We start from the raw sequence: 20,595 nt of genomic DNA on the forward strand, positions 1-20,595 counted from the left end.
ATTCTTTTTTTCTATTTCTTTCCATTATAGTTTATTACAAGATATTGAATGTAGTTCCCCATGCTATACAGTAAATCCTTGTTGGATATCCATTTTATATATGATAGTTTGCATCCATTGGTCTCATACTCTCAATTTATCCTTCCCCTTTGGTAGCCATAAGTTTGTTTCCTATGTCTTTTTTTTTTTTTTTTTTTGCTTTTTATGTCCGCACCTTCAGCATATGGAGGTTCCCAGGCTAGGGGTCTAATCCGAGCCACAGCTGCTGGCCTACGTCACAGCCACAGCAGCACAGGATCTGAGCCGCGTCTGTGACCTCCACCACAGCTCATGGCAACGCCGGATCCTTAACCCACTGAGTGAGGCCAGGGATCGAACCCGAAACCTCATGGTTCCTAGTCGGATTCGTTTCCACTGCGCCACAATGGGAACTCCTGTTTTCTATGTCTTTGAATCTATTTCTGTTTTGTAAGTAAGCTCATTTGTGTCCCTAATTTTTAGAATTTCAGCTGAAGTGGGAAATCTAAATCTTCTAGGATGGATGACTTTTTACCTTAGGAAACCTCACTCCTTCCTCTTTCCTTTTTGCATAGCTGAAGTTCTTTGATATTTCATTAAAATAATAGATGAGACTCAAAATGTATTATCCCAAATCTGCAATTTTAGGATAAAGAGTTTTCTCGCCATAAGTATATTTTCACAACTTGCCCATGCTATGGTTTACATTTTTTTTTTTCTTTTTTGGCCACCTCATGGCATATGGAGTTCCCAGGCCAGGGATCAGATCCGAGCCACAGTTGCAACCTACACCACAGCTGTGGCAACACTGGGTCCTTAACCCACTGTGCCGAGCCCGGGATCAAACCTGTGTACTGGCACTGCAGAGACGCCTCAGATCCCGTTGTGGTACAGCAGGGGCTCCAGTTTATATTTTTTACATCCAGAATCATAGAAACCTAGAGGTTGAGCTCTGAGCAGACTCCAGAGAGCGTGTCTTGGACACATTGCCCCTTGTTTTCAGGTGAAGGGATGGATCCTCACTGAGGGTGGGGACAGTCCTAGTGTTCTCAGGGCCTCTCAGTGCTGGCATGAGAACTTAACTCCTCACCCTCACATCAGTGGTTCAGAGAGATTTGTGCTTACAGACTAGTTAAAAGAAGAAATTCTGGTGGCTGACATAGAGTTGCCAATTTTAAATATGTCTAATGATGGAAATGAATTCAAACTACCATTAGCACCATAATTTCAAAAAGTAAAGAGCACTAAAAGTTTAGTGAGGACATATCTCAAAAATAAAGGACAGTCCTTAAAATTAGAGAAACTGGGCTCTATAGGGGAACCCCCCCCCACTTTATTCTTCTAATTTTTCTTATTTTGCTCTGGCCCAGTGAATATATTCAAGTTTCAGATCTGTGGGACCCCCTGGGTGCCTACATTGTGCTACTCAGAGAATGTGATTTGAAAAATTGTCTGTGGGTTTGGGTTGCTATTTTTGTCTTTTTTTTTTTTTTTTTTTTTGGTCTTTTTTGCTATTTCTTTGGGCCGCTCCGGCGGCATATGGAGGTTCCCAGGCTAGGGGTCGAATCGGAGCTGCAGCCCCTGGCCTACGCCAGAGCCACAGCAACGCAGGATCCGAGCCGCGTCTGCAACCTACACCACAGCTCACGGCAACACCAGATCGTTAACCCACTGAGCAAGGGCAGGGATCGAACCCGCGACCTCATGGTTCCTAGTTGGATCCGTTAACCACTGCACCACGACGGGAACTCCTGGGTTGCTATTTTGTCTGTCACTGCTCTCAGTAAAATAAAAAAGTAGTAGAGGGAAAACAGCCTAAAATAGCTGACTCTTTTTTTAATAATGATTTTTATTTTTTGCCATTATAGCTGGTTTACAGTGTTCTGTCAATTTTCTACTGTACTGATTTTTTTAAAAAAATTTTATTGGCATATAGTTGACTTACAGTGTTGGGTTAGCTTCAGGCATACAGCAGAGTGAATCAGTTATACATATATATCCATTCTTTTTCAGATTATTTCCGCATATAGGCCATCACAGAGTATTGAGTAGATTTCCCTGTGTTATACAATAGGTTCTTGTTACTTATCGATTTTATATATAGTCGTGTGTTTACGCCAATCCCAACCTCCCAAATTATCCCTTCCCTACAGTTTCCCCTTTGGTAACCCCAAGTTTGCTTTTACAATCTTTGAGTCTGTTTCTGTTTAGTAAGTTCTTTTGTATTCTTTTTTAAAAATAGATTCCACATATTAGTGATCTCATATGATTAAAATAACTGATTCTGAGCTCTGATTCATTCTATCACAGTTCCTGGCTTGTTTAATTTGTGCTCAATAATCTGAAGTTGAGTGTGTGTCGGGGGGGTAGGGGGGCTGGAGGGAGTATGTTTATACCTCATTGTGCCTCTTGAATTTCAGATGAGATTCTGGAAGTGTCTGATACTGATGAGCTGCTGCCCCAGAAGCTTCCAATCATTATCAGTGATGATGATGATGATGATAGTGATTTGGAGTGGCTAAGAGAAGACAATTCATGTGATCAGGGGAATGTTCCCTCAAGTGAGAAAAAGAGGGATGGATTTGCTGTCTTCCAAAGCAAATCATCTAATGATGTTGGTAAGCAGGATCTTGGGGAAAATCTCTGCCAACCACCAAATGACCATCCTCAGGCTAAACTAGAGATTTCAGATAGAAAATTGTCAGCTGATGAAGAGCCTGTACCTGTGGTGGAACAACCAAGGAAAAGGAAAAATAAGACCAAAAATATATCTGTGACACCTGGTAAGCCAATCGAATCAAGTGTGCCAGCTAGGCTTGCTGTGCCCTTTCCCCAAGATATGTCTGTCTTGTCGAGTCTGCTTATCGTGTCTACTAACCCTCCGCCACCGTGTTTCAGTAGTTTCCTAGTGGCCAAGCGAGGCAGCCATCCCAGTGAAAAGGCTCTTTCTGGGGGTAAGAGAGGGATGCCCATGTCTGCCTCGTGCTCCCAGGTCTTAGTATTTGCCATTCCATCCACTGGCAGTGCTTTGTCCCTACACTTTTTTTTGTCCTGATGATATCCCATTTTTCTTAGGACCCAGCCCAATTGCCACTTGCTGCAGGAAGCCATGAGTCTGAGTTGCTCCTCCTTCTGGGGTTCCCAAGGTTCCTAGGCCCTGTCGCTATTAAAACACAACTGTGTAGGAGTTCCCTGGTGGCCCAGTGGGTTAAGGATCCTGTGTTAAGAGTTCCTGTTGTGGCTCAGTGGTTAATGAACCTGACTGGTATCCATGAGGATGTGGGTTTGATCCCTGGCCTTGATCAGTGGGTTAATAAGGATCTGGTGTTGCTGTGAGCTGTGGTGTAGGTCGCAGACATGGCTTGGATCCTGAGTTGCTATGGCTGTGGCTGTGGCGTAGGATGGCAGCTACATCTCCCATTCGACCCCTAGCCTGGGAACCTCCATATGCTGTGGGTATGGCCCTAAAAAGACACACACACAAAAAAGGATCCTGTGTTATCACCGCTGTGGCTTGAGTGGCTGCTGTGGTGTGGGTTTGATCCCTGGCCTGGGAACTTCTGCATGCCGTGGGGCCAACCCCTGCTCCCCACAGCTGTGTTAAATGTTTCTGAATCTCTTCCCTTAGTAGACTGTGAACCTCTTTTTTTTGGCTGCACCTGCAGCATGTGGAGGTTGCCAGATAGGGATCAAACCTGTACCTGCAGTTGCCTTAACTCACTGTGGCACAAGGGAACTTCTGATGGTGAGCCTCTTGGTGGGAGGGCTCTCACTCATTTTTTAGTATCTCCCAGAGTCTAGCCTAGTACTGGCCTCAAAATAAATGTTTAATACATTTTTTTAGATGAATGAATGCATGGCACTAACTACATGAATTTCTGGCTAGTGCAGCTGGCAGTAGGGGTGCTAGTCAAAGGTGGGTGGGAAGATTTGGCTTGCATATTGGATGAGGATGCCACCTAGGATGGGAGTCACTTTCCTCAGAGCAAGTGCATGAGCTAGGCCACCGGATCCCTTATACTGTACACGCCTTAGTTGCCCCCACAATCTAACCTCCAATGGGCATATTCATGTAGCCTCATGATAGTCCTCTGTACCTAGGACAGAGTCCTAGCCCACTTCCTCTGCAGCAGCTCTGTGCCTCACACAGGTCAAACCTTTCATGCCAACTGATAGAGCAGGATACACTCTTTAGGGAGAAATTTTTAGCTCATATGCCTTGGTCTGGGCTTTACCGTAGGGGTTCCTCTTGGGTTTACCTTTCTGCTAGTTGCTGGTTGGTAATAATTTTCGTGGTACAAATGAACTATTATCTTTTCAGTTGTTAAAGGACCAAAGAAGCGTGGGCCTTCAAAGAAGAAACCCAGAGCCGTGAAATTTGAAAAATGTGAGCCTGGGTATGTACTGCTCATGGTCAACAGCATAGAACTTGGCCGCACAATTGTCACGTGTGAAGCTGTCCACGGAGCACGTGGTGGGGGGTCTTAAGGGGATGAAGGAGTCTGTTGGGGGGATGGGGCAAGCTTTTCATCCCAGACTTGAGAGGGCAGAAGCAGCAGGAGGAGGAGGGGTAGGAGAGGGGAGGCTATAGGAGGGAGGAGGCTCGGCCTCCCCACCCCCAACCTACCCCCACCTGCCATCACAGAGCCAGCAGCGTGGGAGCTCCACCCAGATCCACAGCAGCTCTAGCCTCTGAGGTTTCCTTTGTCCTTAAAACTGATTAAACAATGATGTGTAGCTAAACAAAATCCTTTTTTCAGGCTAGACACAGCCTCATGGCCACCAGTTTGCTCTGAACTAAAGCAAACGCAGCAGGAATGGTGAGAAGGCAGGATGGAGGTATTCCTATCCACAGAAATTGGGGACAGGCAGTCAAGATTGGCTTCTGGGTTTTTCTAGAATTTTGGATGAGCCCTTATCCTTACTATCTGTATATATTCTTGAGGTTTTTTTTTTTTAAGAAGCTACAGCATTAGGGTGAAATAAATTGCTTTAGTCCCTTCATTTTTATTAAGCTGTACATTATATATTATACAGACACTGATATTCTGTATTATATATATATATTTTTTTATTTTCCCACTGTACAGCAAGGGGGTCAGGTTATCCTTACATGTATACATTACAATTATATTTTTTCCCCCACCCTTTCTTCTGTTGCAACATGAGTATCTAGACAAAGTTCTCAATGCTATTCAGCAGGATCTCCTTGTAAATCTATTCTAAGTTGTGTCTGATAAGCCCAAGCTCCTGATCCCTCCCACTCCCTCCCCCTCCCATCAGGCAACCACAAGTCTATTCTCCAAGTCCATGATTTTCTTTTCTGAGATGTTCATTTGTGCTGGATATTAGATAACAGTTATAAGTGATATCATATGGTATTTGTCTTTGTCTTTCTGGCTCATTTCACTCAGGATGAGATTCTCTAGTTCCATCCATGTTGCTGCAAATGGCATGATGTCATTCTTTTTTATGGCTGAGTAGTATTCCATTGTGTATATATACCACCTCTTCCGAATCCAATCATCTGTCGATGGACATTTGGATTGTTTCCATGTCCTGGCTATTGTGAATAGTGCTGCAATGAACATGCGGGTGCACGTGTCTCTTTTAAGTAGAGCTTTGTCCGGATAGATGCCCAAGAGTGGGATTGCAGGGTCATATGGAAGTTCTATGTATAGATTTCTAAGGTATCTCCAAACTGTTCTCCATAGTGGCTGTACCAGTTTACATTCCCACCAACAGTGCGACAGGGTTCCCTTTTCTCCACAGCCCCTCCAGCACTTGTTATTTGTGGATTTATTAATGATGGCCATTCTGACTGGTGTGAGGTGATATCTCATGGTAGTTTTGATTTGCGTTTCTCTTATAATCAGCGATGTTGAGCATGTTTTCATGTGTTTGCTGGCCATCTGTATATCTTCTTTGGAGAAATGTCTATTCAGGTCTTTTGCCCATTTTTCCATTGATTGATTGGCTTTTTTGCTGTTGGGTTGTATAAGTTGTTTATATATTCTAGAGATTAAGCCCTTGTCGGTTGCATCATTTGAAACTATTTTCTCCCATTCTGTAAGTTGTCTTTTTGTTTTCTTTTGGGTTTCCTTTGCTGTGCAAAAGCTTTTCAGTTTGATGAGGTCCCATGGGTTTATTTTTGCTCTTATTTCTGTTGCTTTGGGAGACTGACCTGAGAAAATATTCATGATGTTGATGTCAGAGAGTGTTTTGCCTATGTTTTCTTCTAGGAGTTTGATGGTGTTCTGTCGTATATTTAAGTCTTTCAGCCATTTGGAGTTTATTTTTGTGCATGGTGTGAGGGTGTGTTCTAGTTTCATTGCTTTGCATGCAAGCTGTCCAGGTTTCCCAGCAATGCTTGCTGAATAGACTTTCTTTTTCCCATTTTATGTTCTTGCCTCCCTTGTCAAAGATTAATTGACCATAGGTGTCAGGGTTTATTTCTGGGGTCTCTATTCTGTTCCATTGGTCTGTCTGTCTGTTTTGATACCAGTACCACACTGTTTTGATGACTGTGGCTTTGTAGTATTTCTTGAAGTCTGGGAGAGTTACGCCTCCTGCTTGGTTTTTGTTTCTCAGGATTGCTTTGGCAATTCTGGGTCTTTTGTTGTTCCATTAAATGTTTGGATTGTTTGTTGTAGTTCTGTGAAAAATGTCATGGGTCATTTGATAGGGATTGCATTGAATCTGTAGATTGCTTTGGGTAGTATGGCCATTTTTACAATATTGATTTTCCCAATCCAGGAACATGGAATATCTTTCTATTTCTTTACATCTTCTTTGATTTCTTTGATTAAAGTTTTATAGTTCTCGGCATATAGGTCCTTTACCTCCTTGGTCAGGTGTATTCCGAGGTATTTGATTTTGAGTGTGTTATATATTAATACTGAAAACAGCAGGTCATTTAGACTAAAGACATGGTAATGCTCAAGGAAACCAAACAACAACAACACATATTCTCATTTAGATTCCAGGAACTTCTCACTTTTTCTCTCAAAAATATGATAGAGTGAGCATAATTCTCTGTTTTTACTTGCATTCAGGAGTAATTTATACTTACATCTGAGTTATCTTACAAAAGAAGGGATATATTTGAAGGACTGTATGTTTCTTTCTTTTTAACTTGTGCTATGGGGCAGTAAGTGCCTCTTAAAGGGGAGAAGAAGAACGACGTGTCAGGCATGGGAGCAACAGAAAAACTTGGGCTGTCTCGGCCTTTCTCTTCACTTTGGCGCGTCCTCTCTTAGATGAGCCCCCTTTTCAGCAAAGCTTCTTCTCTGGATCCCTAGATCCACATTTAATTTACTTTGCTTGTACAGACATGTGTCTTCCTGGGGAGGTCCCAGGTGGCTTTGCTAGAGAGCACGACCTGTGAAGGAAGAAGCTGCCCCTTTGTGACATTGTCCTCTGCCTCATCTGAGGGAGGCTGGCCTATTTGGATTCCTCACTGTTGCCTTGCTGCTTCCTGTTTCAGTCTGTAGGCTTCCTGTTGTGCTCAGCATTGTTCCTGTGCAGGCTGCTTGCTGGTCATGGTGTCTGATATACCCGCCTGGGGTCTTGTTGGTTCTTCTGATGTGGAGATGCTCAGCCTGTAGTAAAGCAACATCGCCATTGAAGTGAATGCTTGCTAAGCCACAAGCTGCTTGACGTGAGCACAAACACACATAGGGGTCACGCGCTTCTCTCACTGAGGTCTGCAGGTGGTTCAGGTTTTTATCTGTCACCTTATCTGACGCAAGTCTACTTTCTGAACTTAGACATTGGAGGTAGAAATGTTAGTCACCCGTATCAGGCTTTGGGGTGAAGACCCTTACTTAAGCTGCCTTTGTCTCATCTGGTACTTTCCCCCCTGTCTCCACCCCAGCCACCTCAAGTAGGGTTTGATTTTGTGGCTTAAGCATTAATGAGTGTCTTGGCAAAATCTCAGTCCTGAGAGTTCTCTGCGTTTGCTACTGGTTTAGCTTTTCAGCTCTGTGGGCTCATCTCATTGACTTGTGGGTTATTCCAGCCAAGATAAAGTGAGTTTTAAAACGTCTCTGAGGAGTTCCTGTTGTGGCTCAGTGCGTTACGAACCCCACTAGCATCCGTGAGGATGTGGGCTTGAACCCTGGCCTTGCTCAGTGGGTTAAGGATCTGGCTGTTGCCACAAGCTGCAGTGCAGGTTGCAGACACGGCTCGGATCCCAAGTGGCTGTGGCTGTGGCGTAGGCCTGCAGCTGTAGCTCCAATTTGACCCCTAGCCTGGGAACTTCCATATGCCACATGTGAGTCCCTAAAAATTTTTTTCAAAAAAAATATGTAGGAGTTCCCGTCTTGGCGCAGTGGAAACGAATCCAACTAGGAACCATGAGGTTGCAGGTTCGATCCCTGGCCTCGCTCAGTGGGTTAAGGATCTGGCGTTGCTGTGAGCTGTGGTGTAAGTCGCAGACATGGCTCGGATTTGGTATTGCTGTGGCTGTGGTGTAGGCCAGCGGCCACAGCTCCGATTAGACCCCTAGCCTGGAAACTTCCATATGCTGTAGGTGCGGCCCCAAAGGACAAACAAATAAACAAACAAAAAAATCTGAGGTTTTCAGCCTGTTACAGCTGAAGTTGGGCAATTAAACACATTTAGCTGGAGACATACTTGGGTTAGTCAGTTGGAAATTTGCATTGGGCAATTATAAACTCAAAACTGGATCTTAGGAGACAGAGGGAGACTTCAGATCTAGGTGTGGGCTCACTCCTGTTGAGGTTGGAACCAGGGGCTTCACATCTGTGATAGTGGGCAGGGGATAAAGAGGAAAAAAGCTATGAATAGGACCTTATAGGAGATGTCCTCGTCACAGGAGCAGGAAGGAAGAGGAACCAGCAAGTCTTCGAAGTCTCTCTTGACGTGACCTGTATGTACGCATTTCTTCTATTGAATTCTTTTGCACTACAAAACTCAGCTGAATTTACCTTTGCAGAAATTCTCAGTGCAAAATACCTGGATGTTTCTTGCGTGGCCTTGAAAACTTAAAGCAGTACTCTGGGAAGAATTTTAAGCAAAATAAGGACGAACTGGTTCAGAAAATCTACACTCTGCTTAACAGCTCTGTCTTTGATAAAAAGGTAGGCTCTTGTAAATCAACTATAATTAAAAACATATTTTAAAAAGCTATCAGAAAACTCAAAAAGAAAACAGTAGACTCAAGGAATAAGCACTTATTGAGAACCTGCTGTATGTATGCCCAGCACTGTTGGGTACTGGGAGGTGTGTAGATGTACTACCTATATTTCCTGCCCATAAGAAGTGTCAGTTTTGGTGGGGAGGTGAGACATGCCTACGTGAAAGAAACAGTGTTTTGTGGGTTACAGTTTATGGTCCAGACTGTTACTACCACAGGTGATCAGCAGAGGGAGAAATCACTGAGGGCCTGAGCGCTCAGGAAATAGGATTGCCTGAGGAAGTGAGACTTGTTCTGGGTCCTGAAGGAAGGTAAGGGGAGAGAACAGTGGTAGGGGAGAGGGCAAGTGTTGAGGCTTGAAGAGAGAGTTCTTGTTGAATGATACTGGGAAGGATGATATGGGACCTTGGGCAAGTTACCGAACCCCTGTTTGCTCATCTGGGGGCAGCACTAGTACCTACTGCTTCACAGAATTACTGTCAGGCCTGGGTAAGTGAAAGCCCCTAAAGTTCCTAGAACAGGGCCCATGACATCATGAGCTGGTTAACCGAGGGCCTTGGGAATCAGGTTGGAGGAACTTAAATTGAAATCAATAGGCATCACTCCCCCGGGATGGGATGTGACATGGAGTGGCTGCTGAAAGAAATGGTTCTGTCAGTAGTATAAGGGTATGGACTGGATCAGAGAGGAGCCGGAGGCAGAGAGACATGTGGCCATTAGGTTTTTCCGACTTTGGTGTCTCTGGTGACAAAACTTTCTGTGGGGAAAATTCTTAGGTCTTTCTGAAGGTTCCCCAACCTTTGGTGCCCTTTCCTGATGACAGTGGTGTTACATCAGATGACTCTGATGAGTGGAACCTTAAGTGTTCTGAGTTGCATTTTCAATTTTGCCTCACAGCTCTCATGCATGGGCTCTGTTTCCTAGCCCAGCAGGCATGTCCTTCTTTCCTTGACTGCCCCCAACTTTTTGTCTCCTGCACTCACATGCATGCAACAATCTAGTCCCTACCTGGGTTTGGCTTAGGTTTTATCCACCTCGGCATATTAGATTTGCAAAACTCGAGTCAATATTTTCTGGTCTGCTTAGAACTACTTTCTGATTCACTCTTTTTTGCTTTTCCTTCTCAGATGCCGGAGAAAATTGACATCGGCTGGAATAAGAAGATGCTGAGAACTGCCGGCTTATGTACCACTGGCGAGATTCGATACCCAAAGCGGGAGCGTTATGCTAAAATTGAGATTGCTCTGAAAGTCTGTGACTCTGCAGGTGATGGCAGGAGCATGGCAGCTTCTTTGGCGCCTGCTTCTAACACATTTAGTTACTGGGAAGTTACTGTTGGGTGCTGGTGTTCTCTGGCCGCCTGTGTCACAGCTTGACCTGTCACTCCCATGTGGCCAGGCATACTGTGTGTTGCTTAGAGGACATTATTGCTGGATGTCTCACCACCACTGAGAATCCACTTTTGTCCCTATTTCTACAGGGCCTAACTTTCTCTCTACAGCTCCCACTGCCAGCTGCAGCATCTCCATTCTTCCAGGAGCTGAGGTTCAAGGTCCCCTATATCTGGCCAATCACCAGATGTTCATAATGACTCCCTGTTATCACCATTCCTTCTCTGTCTTTACCCCTACCCAGCTACAGACCCTCATCAACTCACTTTTCTCTCTGCTCCATTCAGTTTCCTGCTAGGAAAGCTTCGGCTTACCAATGCCTAGAGCATGGCTTTTCAGGCCATTGTACTTTGGCCCGCCTCCCTTTGGCTGGTCTTGTCCCTCACTATTCCACCTGTCCTCTGAGCAAGCTTTCTGCCCTCTGGCTTTCAAAATGGGACCATGTGCCTTCCTGACCCCAACTTTGGCTCACCTTTTCCACCACACCTAGAAAAGTCTTGCTAAATTGCGAATCCAGTCAGTTGTCAAGGGCCCAGCTCAGATCTCAACTTCTCCATGGAGCTTTTCCTGAGCACACCCCACACCTATGGGGATTGCTCCCCACCCTGTCCACTTATGCTCCTGGAGGGCGGTGACCAGACCATGGCTGGAGTACTTCTAGCAGCGTGCCACAACATGGACACATTGGAGCTTTTCCAAAAACACCTGCTTACCTGAGGCTCTCTGCCATTAACAAAATCTGATTGAATTAGGTGGAAATTGTGATTTCAGGATCTGGGGACGCTCACACTCATACCTGCCCACATATGCTTGTCTAAGGTGGCTTAGCATCTGGTGGGGTGGAGAGCCTAGGGGTGGTTGGGTCACAGACCGGAAGCGAATTGGTTAAAGCGCTTGTGATTTCTCTTCATTCCTCTTCTAAGACCGACTCCGGGATACTTTGATCCATGAAGTATGCCATGCAGCCTCCTGGCTGCTTGATGGTGTCCGTGATTCTCATGGCGATGCGTGGAAGTATTATGCCCGAAAATCGAATATGGTACATCCAGAGCTGCCCAAGGTCACCCGTTGCCATAACTATGAGATTAACTACAGGATTCATTATGAGTGCACTCAGTGCAAATCCAGGTAAGACCCCTCTCCTCTGATTTTTTCCAATTACGTTTTTACTACAGCCTCCAAGTGGCTTCTCAGTGATTTATCAGGAAGGACATGGCTATCTGGCTTAAGGTGTAAAAACCTCGACTCCTTTCCACATCCTCTTTCTCCATCCTCTTCTGCTTTGAGCCAGCCTGACTCTGGCCACTGCTTGGTGCCCCGCTTTCTGAAAACCCACAGAGAAAGTCTGGTTTGTGGCCCAAAGGCAGTAGCTCAGAGAAGATGTGGAAGTACAGTGACTGATCCCTTTGCTGTGTGGTTTCTCTTTCCTCGTTAGGGTCGGCCGCTACACCCGATCATTGAACACTGACCGTTTCATCTGTGCCAGGTGCAGGGGCTCTCTGGTCATGCTGCCGTTAACTCGGAAAGATGGAACCCCCATTAAGCCCCACGTGAGGCCATTTGCCAAGTATGTGCAGGAGAATTACAGAATAGTCAAGAGGGAGATGGCAGGGATAGGTCATGGGGATGTGATGAAAAAGCTCAGCAGGGATTTTTTGGCCAAAAAACAAAGGCAGGAGCTTTAAGGCTATCTGAGGATGTATTTGTTCGAGATGAGCCATTTCTTAGTAAGGAGTTTTAGAAAGATCTCGATGCTATGAAGTTACGAATATTAGAATCTAAATCCCTTTAAAAAAGCTTCCTGTTATTAATGATGACTTTTTTTTTTTTTTTTGTCTTTTTAGGGCCGCACCCGTGGCATATGGAGGTTCTCAGGCTAGGGTTTGAATCAGAGCTGTAGCCACTGGCCTACACCACAGCCATAGCAATGCAGGATCCAAGGTGCATTTGCAGTCTACACCACAGCTCGTGGCAATGCTGGATCCTTAACCCACTGAGAGAGGCCAGGGATTGAACCTGCATCCTCATGGATGCTAGTCAGATTCGTTTCCACTGAGCCACGACGGGAACTCCAACGATGACTGTTCTTAATCAGGAGTTCTACTACTAACCATTTTGTGCCCTGCATGGTACTCAGAAGCCCTTTGGATCTATCTTGGGTCTTACTTAAATGCTGTAGTTTGAACATGTAGAACAAAATGCAAAAGAGAAATGAGTTTCTAAGAGTGGCAGTTTGAGAGAATGAGAGGAGTGCATAAAAGAGAATAAGTTGTGAAGGCAGTACTTCAAAACCAGGGCTGCTGTCACATGTAACCTGTCGCACCTATCTAGAAATAAAAGACAGACATGTTGCGTGAATTTAGTTGCTGTTGACATTGTATGAAGCCATCTGAGGCAATATTATTAATTGTCCATAAAATTAAAAAAGAAACCATCTGAGCAATGTAATTTTCATCAAATAAAAATAAATAAAATGTTTTCTGCAATTCACTTGTTTGCCAGATCTGTTCATTAACAACCCATATCTGGAGCAGAACAAACCTTTGGGTCTTTGGTCCAAGACCCTGGACATCTGAAGCTCTCCAGGGTGTGTATGGAAGAGCAGTTGCCATTTGGGGTTTCTCTCGGATTTTTTTTTTTTTTATGGCTGCACCCGCAGAGTACCGAAGTTCCCCAGCCAGGGATTGAATCTGAACTGCAGCTATGGTAACACCAGATCCTTTAACCCGCTGTGCCAGACAGGGGATCGAACCTGTGTCTCTGTAGCGACTTGAGCCTCTGCAGTTGGATTCTTAACCCACTGCATCACAGCAGAGATTCCTCTCAGATTTTTCGTGACTGTTCATAAGCACTTCAACAACCTCCCCACATTAGGGAGCTATCTGGGCTGCAGGCTGGAATCAACATTGTATTTCTTTCCTATTGCTGCCATAACAGATTACCATGAGTTTAGAGACTTAAAAGAAATGTATTATTTTACAGCTCAGGAGGTCAGAAGTCTGGCGCAGACCTCATAGGTCCAAAATATGGGTGCAGGCAGGGCTGCATTCTTCTCTGGAGGCCCTGGTGGGGGAGGGGTTCCATTTCCTTGTCTTTCCAGCTTCCAGGGGCTGCCTGCGTTCCTTGGTTTGTGGCTCCCTTCCTCCATCTTCAAAACCAGCAACATCTTTCTCTGACCCTCTCCTCTTCTGCCTCCCTCTTTCACTTTTAAGGATCCTTGTGATAACATTGGGCTCACCCAGATAATCCAGGAGAATCTTCTTATTTTAAGGTCAGCTGATTAGCAACCAATAATTCCCTTTTGCCATATAAAGTGACATATTCACATGTTCTAGGGATGAGAGTGTGGATCTTTGGGGACCTGTTATTCAGCCTGCCACAAACATCTTTATGAGTCTAGCATTGCTGATGTTTTGTGGGCAGGATGTGTTATTCTGTCATCTTTGGTCCTTCCATCCTTCCTTCATTTTGCAGATGCTCAGGGTGTTCTTTCAGTGGCCACAAACAGAAGCCTAACCACAAGTCTGGATGGGAGTGGGTATGTGCTCAGGGTAATACAAGCTTCCCCAGCTAAATCATTGGGTCTCTCCTCTCCAGTCCCGCCTCCAGCCATATCTGCAGTCTCAGCAAAGGCTCAGCTGGCCTGTGAAACTGGATCATGGCACACTGATGACTTTGTTATGGAGAACTGGCAGTGCAGTGATTCCACCCTTGCAAAGGGAAGGTCCAGCCCTCTGCCTTAACTCAGTAGCCCTGTTGGTGCCTTTCTGGGGAGCCCTGGTCATTTCCTCCACTCACTTACACCACAGCTATAGCCACGTAGCTGCCCACAAGTGCATCCAGGTGGCCTATGTGCTAATGGCTGTTGGTGAGTCATCCAATCTCGTTTTTTGTTTGTTTGTTTGTTTTCCAATCCCACTGCTCTTTCCTTAGTAAGAGCCTGCATCACCTCTGACATGAGTAACCACTACAGCCTTCTAACTGGTGTCTACAAATCCATCACCTGATCCCAACTCACTTTCAGTCCTGTTTTCAATACTACCCCTACCCGATTCCTTAATTCTAGCTGGTTGGGACCTCTTATCATCCCTCCAATAAGCATTGCTGTTTTCAGCCTTCCCACCTTTGCTACTGCCCTCCCATCTGCCTGGAAATACCATCCTTCCTTCTCTTTGCCCTTGGAAATACTACTTGCCCTTTAAGATCTACTCATTCCCCTGTCTTCGAGACTTCCCAGATGGCTCCAGCCACAGTGCTCTGAGCATGTGCCATGTGCTTGCCTCGTGGCATAGGCTGCTTGGTAGTGTCACTTACCACATCTTCTTTGCTGGCCTAAGCTTCTGGAAGGCAGGGAGTATGTCTTAATTTATGTCTGAGGGCCCCTTCCCCAAGTTATGCCTGGACAGTGTCTGGCCAGCCAGTTGACCAACTGCTTACCCTGTACCCACATACCTGGGTGCTTCCCTGTAAGTGAGAGGTGTGCCCAGGAGGGCAGAGAGGGGGCGAGATGGAGACATTCACATGGGCAGCATCGGTTGGCACAGAACCAGGGCCAGGCCAGGAGCTGCAGGAGGCAGGTTCCCAGGGCGTGGGCAGGGCTGGCTGTAATGACGCACCACAAACACACCCTGGTCCTGATCAGCTTGTTTATTGAGAAGTTTGAAGCAGAATTTTAGACACAAAAATCAAATTGAGCAAATACAGAGGCCTCGGGGACCACAGCCACTGTCACTACTGAGCAGGAGGCCTGGGCCAAGGCCTCATAGAGGCAGCTGCCTTGACGCTATTTGTCTCGTGCTCCCTGCATATGGGGAAGGCCGAGGCCTAGTTACTGAATCAGGAGGGTGGTGGGGTTCTGCACAGCCAAGGTAGGAAGGGCCTGGAGGCAGTCACCTCTGAAGCGGCGGGCAGCTAAGGAGCAGCGATGGCTCAGCCCCCAGAGCCTAGAGGGAGGCTCCATGGGAGACCTGTGGTCCTGGGGCCCCTGGAGACTCCCAGGAGTGTGTGTCTCCGGGGCTTGGGAGGGAGGAGCCTGGAAGGTGGGGGGGGGGGTCAGGCTGCGTGGTGAAGGTGGATTCCCCCATCCCAGCCTCACAAGCCTGAGTAGGAACCCTCTGTGGTCTCCGACCAGGAGGAATCCCGGCGGGAAACTGGCGGCTGCCGTTGGTGGCAGCCCAGGCGCATGAGCAGCATCCACATCCGCTCTCGGAACTTGACACCCACGAAGGCGTAGAGCAGTGGGTTGAGGCAGCAGTGCATGTAGCCCAGGCCCGATGTGACCGACTTGGCTACGTCCACCCTACTTTCTTGGCTACAGTTGCGGGCCAAGGCCCCCAAGTACATGAGGGTGTCCACCAGCACCACCAGGTGGTAGGGGGTCCAGCAGAGGGCAAAGGCCACGACGACCACCACCACCAGCCGCATGGCTCTGAGCCGCCTCTGGCCTCTGGAGACCAGCAGCACAGCCAGGATGCGGGCGTAGCAATAGGCCATGACCAGCAGGGGCAGCAGGAAACCTGCGACCAGCTGCAGGACACGCAGGGCTGTGCGGCCCACCTGGGGGAAGCTGTACTGGCAGTGGGTGGCGTTGAGGCGCTCATCAGGGTGGGCCGATAGGAAGATGAAGTCTGGGAGCGCAAAGAGCAGACAGAGCCCCCAGACCGCCATGCACGTGAGGGTCACACGGGCCTGGGGGCCCCGGCGGTAGAGCTGGGTGGCGTGCACGATGCTCAGGTACCGATCAAAGCTGATACAGGCCAGCAGGAGGGCCCCCGCATAGAAGTTGATATTGAAGAGGGCACCCGCCACTTTGCAGAGGCCGGAGCCGAACACCCACTGGATGGCCGCATCCACCGCCCAGAGCGGGAGCGTCAGCACCAGCAGCACGTCGGCCACGGCCAAGTGCAGCAGGAAGGTATCGGTGCTGCTCAGGACCACCCGCTGGCTAAGCAGCACGGCCACCACGGCACCGTTGCCCAACAGCCCCAGCACGAAGAGGAGGCTGTAGAGGGCCGGCAGGAAGGCCCGGTCGAAGCTGAGGCTGAAGTCCTGCGGACAGGGTGGGGAGGCACAGCAGGAGTCGCTCTCATTCTCTCCATAGTCATAGGAAGAGTTTTCCAGGAAGAAGGCAAACTCAGAGGCTTGGAACTCTTGGCGTTGGCTCATCTGTGGAGGGAGGGAGGGCATGGAGTGTGTGAAGGCCTTAAAAGTCACTCCTTCCGTTAGTAATTTGGGATAAACAGATACTATATAAAATAACCAACAAGCACCTGCTGTCTACCACAGGGAACTCTACTCCATAGACTATGATCACCTCTATGGGAAAAGGAATGGATATATGTATAATGTATATGCATAACTGAATCACTTTGCTGTACACCTGAAACTAACACAATCTTGAAAAGCAACTCCGCTTCAATAAAAAAGTAAAAAAAAAAAATCAACAACAAAAATTTATGGTTACCAGAGGGGAAAATGAGGGGGGTAATTTAGGGATTTGGGGTGAACAGATACACGCTGTACATAAAATAGATAAACAACAAGGACCTACTGTAGAGCACAGGGAACTGTACTCAATGTTCTATAATAACCTATATGGGGAAAAAAATCTGAAGAAAAAATGGATATTTGTATACGTATAACTGAATCACTTTACTGTACACCTGAAATATTGTAAATCAACTATAATTTTAAAAAAAAGATTTAGTCTTGGGAGTTTTTTTTTTTTTTTTTTTTTTTTGCTTTTTTAGGGCCACACCTGTGGCAAGTGGAAGTTCCCAGGCTAGGGGTCTAATTGGAGCTATACCACAGCCACAGCCACAGCAGATCCCAGCTGCATCTGCAACCTACACCACAGCTCACGGCAGTGCCAGATTCCTTAACCTACTGAGTGAGGCCAAGGATCAAACCCGCTTCCTCAAGGATATTAGTTGGGTTTGAGCCACGGGAATTCCTGGGTAGCCTTTCTTGAAGCAGCTCCTCTTTAAGGCATGTTGTGGGAATGGGGTCGGGTGGGGTGGGGTGGGGTGGGGGTGGGGGGTGGTTGGGCCATACTTTAACTGTCCTGCCTTCCTCCAAAACCATGCCCTCTGAAGTCCTTCTGCCCAGCCTGGGCTCTGGGCCGGGTAACTTCACTTCTCAAAGGCTGCTTCTCTGGCTCCCTTCTGGGTCACTCTATCGTCCCAGGGATTGTGGGCTGGAGGGAGAGCTTCCCTCCTGGGCCCGGAGCCCTCCCTGCCCCTCTCCTCTCTCTTTGCCGGTCCTTCATGGCTCATGGTCCTCAGTGTCCTGACCACGCCTAGTTCTACCTCCTTTCTCCCCATGCGCCTCCCCACAGTCCCCTCTCCCAGTCACTGGCCCTCCTCTTCCCTCCTCAGCCCCTGTCTGGGGACCCCAACTTCCTGCCCCCGTCATGGGGGGCCCCTTTACAAATTATTGTGGCCTCCCCCCCAACACATGCTTTCTGCTCCTGCCCTTCCCCTCCCCTACACTGCGAGTCTCTCTCCCCAAGCTCTAGTAGAAATATTCCTTCCCCCCTTCCCCCGCAAACCACCTCAGCGCTGCGGGCCTCCAAGGTGCCAGTTCAGTCCAGCATGGAAGATCAAAGCTCCCAGCCAGAGCTAAAGGGAGCCTTGGAGGCCCACGAGGGGTGAGCCTCAACTTCATGCATTTTGCAGATGAGGCGCAAAAGCCAGAAAGGGGAGGGGAACTCGCCTGTGGTCATTCGCTAGTCAGTGGCCAAGGTGGTTTCCCAAGTCCCCGTCCACTGCTCCTTCCACACAACTCCTGCCTTCTCTACCTAGTTGCCCAACCCTCTGGTGAACCCAGCTTGTGGGCCAGCCCTGACGTTCCCCTACTGTCCTAGGCTTTCCACTCAGAGCTGTGGTCTGGCCTGGGTGGGCAGCAGCACTTACCTCAGGGACCATGGCTGGGCTGGTACTCTGGCTGCTGGGCCGCGTGCTGCCTGCCCCTCTGCTTTGGTGCTTGTGGTCGGGAAACTGCACTACATAGAGGAAGTGAGGGTTTCACGCGGTTCTCAGCAGCAGCCTCTTCCATGGGGTTATCTACACCAGAACTCCCTAGACCCAAGGCCACCGGGTTCCTACTCCCCCATCCCCCTGGCCCAGGGGAAGCCGCTCTGGAAGTTGGCCACACGTCGGGGACCAGAAAGCCTGGGGCCTTGGGAAGGACCAGAAAGCCTGGGGCCTTGGGAAGGACGGGGCTGGCTGGATGGGGGCAGGTCCCTTGAGGGGACAGCCCTCCTGCCAGGCTTAAGAACCGCTTGCTTATCCGTCCCGGGTCGCAAGTGATCTTGCATTAGCGTCCCGGATGGCTAATGTGTCTATAAAGGAGATTAACCTTCTTTAAAAAGGGAAAATATTTGAAAAAACTCCATCACATTAAGTCTAGTTCTTTACCATTGCCCCTCCCCGCCAATCAACAGGGGTAAGGAAAGGGAACTGCTAGTAATGAATTTGCTATGTGCTAGGTATTGCTTTAGGTGTTTTCTCTGACACTGCCTCATTCCAACCACACATCTCCCCTGGGTGGGGGGGAGGTGGGTATCTCTGTGGCTAATCCAGGGAGGGGAAAGGCCTTCGCCAGACACAGCAAGTAAGGGTGGGTGTGAGGACTGAACCCACAGCTGTCTTACTCTGCTTTTACCGCTCACCGCACAGCCTTCAGTTTTTTTTTTTTTTAAATGGATAAAAAGCAATACATTCATACGGTTAAAAACAAATGAACTAAAAGCCATATATTTTACCAGGGATACACCTTGGAAAGCCACTGACCAATGGTGGAAGAGGCGTTACAGAATAGCATGAATAGTTTTTTTTTTTTTTAATTTTCCCACTGTACAGCAAGGGGGTCAGGTTATCCTTACATGTATACATTGCAATTACAGTTTTTTCCCCCAAGCATGAATAGTTTGACGCCACCTATGTAAATGTGAAAAACCGCACACACAAAACAATACCGTATTGTTTTGGATACAGCTATTTGTTCTAGAAGTATAAAGGAGGGACAGGATACACCACAAACCCATGAGAGCAGTGGCTTCTGGGGTGAGGAGAAGGGAAATGGAGTTGGGGAAGAGAACGAGGGGACCTCCTGATTTTAAGGAAAACCTACAAACTGTTCAGAGAGCAAACCAATCCCTTTATGACTGTGCGTTTTGAAAGTTCCTCTCCCACCTGGCCTGGCTCCCTTCCCTCTGCCCTCATCTCCCTGTTCTCAGAGGGAAAAGGCGGCCTTTTGCTTCTGCCAACCAGTTTCTCCACAGATGAAAGGGAGGGAGAGAGAGAGAGACTGAGACAGAGGCCATGGCCTTGGGGTCCAGTTTTCAGTCAGAAGCAGTCACCTGAGTCACTCTAGGGCTCGGGCCTGGAATTCAGCTCAAATGTCTTGACGAAATGCACACTTGCAAGGTAGCGAGGTCCTTCCCCGATTTCTGTGGTCAGAAGAGGTGACTATCCTGGCTCTAAGCAGCTTGTCACCTGCAGGATCCAGGCCACATGGAACTAAGGGGCCTGAAGGAGATCAGGAGCAGCACAAGTGGAGGGGCCTGGAGGATTCCAGACGTCATGGCAGTCAGGGTGGGCAGGACTTGACAGGCGACTGCCTGCTGGCTGAGTAAGAGTGGTGGGAGCCCGGAGTGGGGTCTCCAATACTGGTCCACAAAGAGTTTCTGTTCACGGGGCTTCTACACATGAGAGAAAGGAGGGTAACGAAAAGCTCTAGTTGTCCCACATCAAGGAGGGTCTTGTCTTGTATTCTGCTTTATGCCCTTCCTCCCGTTGGGTATTAAAAGGATCGTTTCTTTATGAAATGATGGTGGCAATAGCTGACAGTTTGGGAAATACCTTGTGTTGGCAGAAGTGGACAAGCCCATGTGGGCCCTTCAGACACACGTCGGAGCATTGTGGGCCCATGTGACATTTCAAAATCTGGGGACCTCTGGTCTCTTTCACCTGCCCCAGTCTCCTCAGTTGTCACGTGGGGGACCATGATACCCACCTTCCCAGG

General features: G+C 47.7%; 2 protein-coding genes across 3 annotated transcripts in view; one reads left to right on the forward strand and one right to left on the reverse strand.

The window, feature by feature from the left end:
* Nucleotides 1–13,059, forward strand: part of GCNA (germ cell nuclear acidic peptidase) — a 29,264-nt gene extending 16,205 nt beyond the window's left edge. For both annotated transcript variants that reach the window (XM_085008425.1, XM_021080277.2), the window contains 6 exons: nt 2,439–2,801; nt 4,340–4,415; nt 8,978–9,122; nt 10,306–10,444; nt 11,493–11,697; nt 12,005–13,059. In XM_085008425.1, coding sequence (XP_084864551.1) covers nt 2,439–2,801; nt 4,340–4,415; nt 8,978–9,122; nt 10,306–10,444; nt 11,493–11,697; nt 12,005–12,254 — 1,178 coding nt within the window. In that variant the 3' untranslated portion in view covers nt 12,255–13,059. The remainder of the gene's footprint in view (nt 1–2,438; nt 2,802–4,339; nt 4,416–8,977; nt 9,123–10,305; nt 10,445–11,492; nt 11,698–12,004) is intronic.
* Nucleotides 13,060–15,201: 2,142 nt separating this feature from the next.
* Nucleotides 15,202–18,556, reverse strand: CXCR3 (C-X-C motif chemokine receptor 3). Its single transcript, XM_003135179.6, has 2 exons — nt 18,483–18,556; nt 15,202–16,734 (listed from the first exon to the last, which is right to left on the reverse strand). Exons 1-2 carry the CDS (start codon nt 18,492–18,494, stop codon nt 15,661–15,663), a joined length of 1,086 nt encoding a protein of 361 aa, XP_003135227.1. The 5' UTR covers nt 18,495–18,556; the 3' UTR covers nt 15,202–15,660.
* Nucleotides 18,557–20,595: the final 2,039 nt, after the last annotated feature.

Source organism: Sus scrofa, chromosome X (genome assembly GCF_054392235.1).
Source record: "Sus scrofa isolate SSC_HxYL_T2T_F1_AM1 chromosome X, Sscrofa_HxYL_maternal_Yorkshire_Landrace_v2.0, whole genome shotgun sequence".
NCBI lineage: Eukaryota > Metazoa > Chordata > Mammalia > Artiodactyla > Suidae > Sus > Sus scrofa.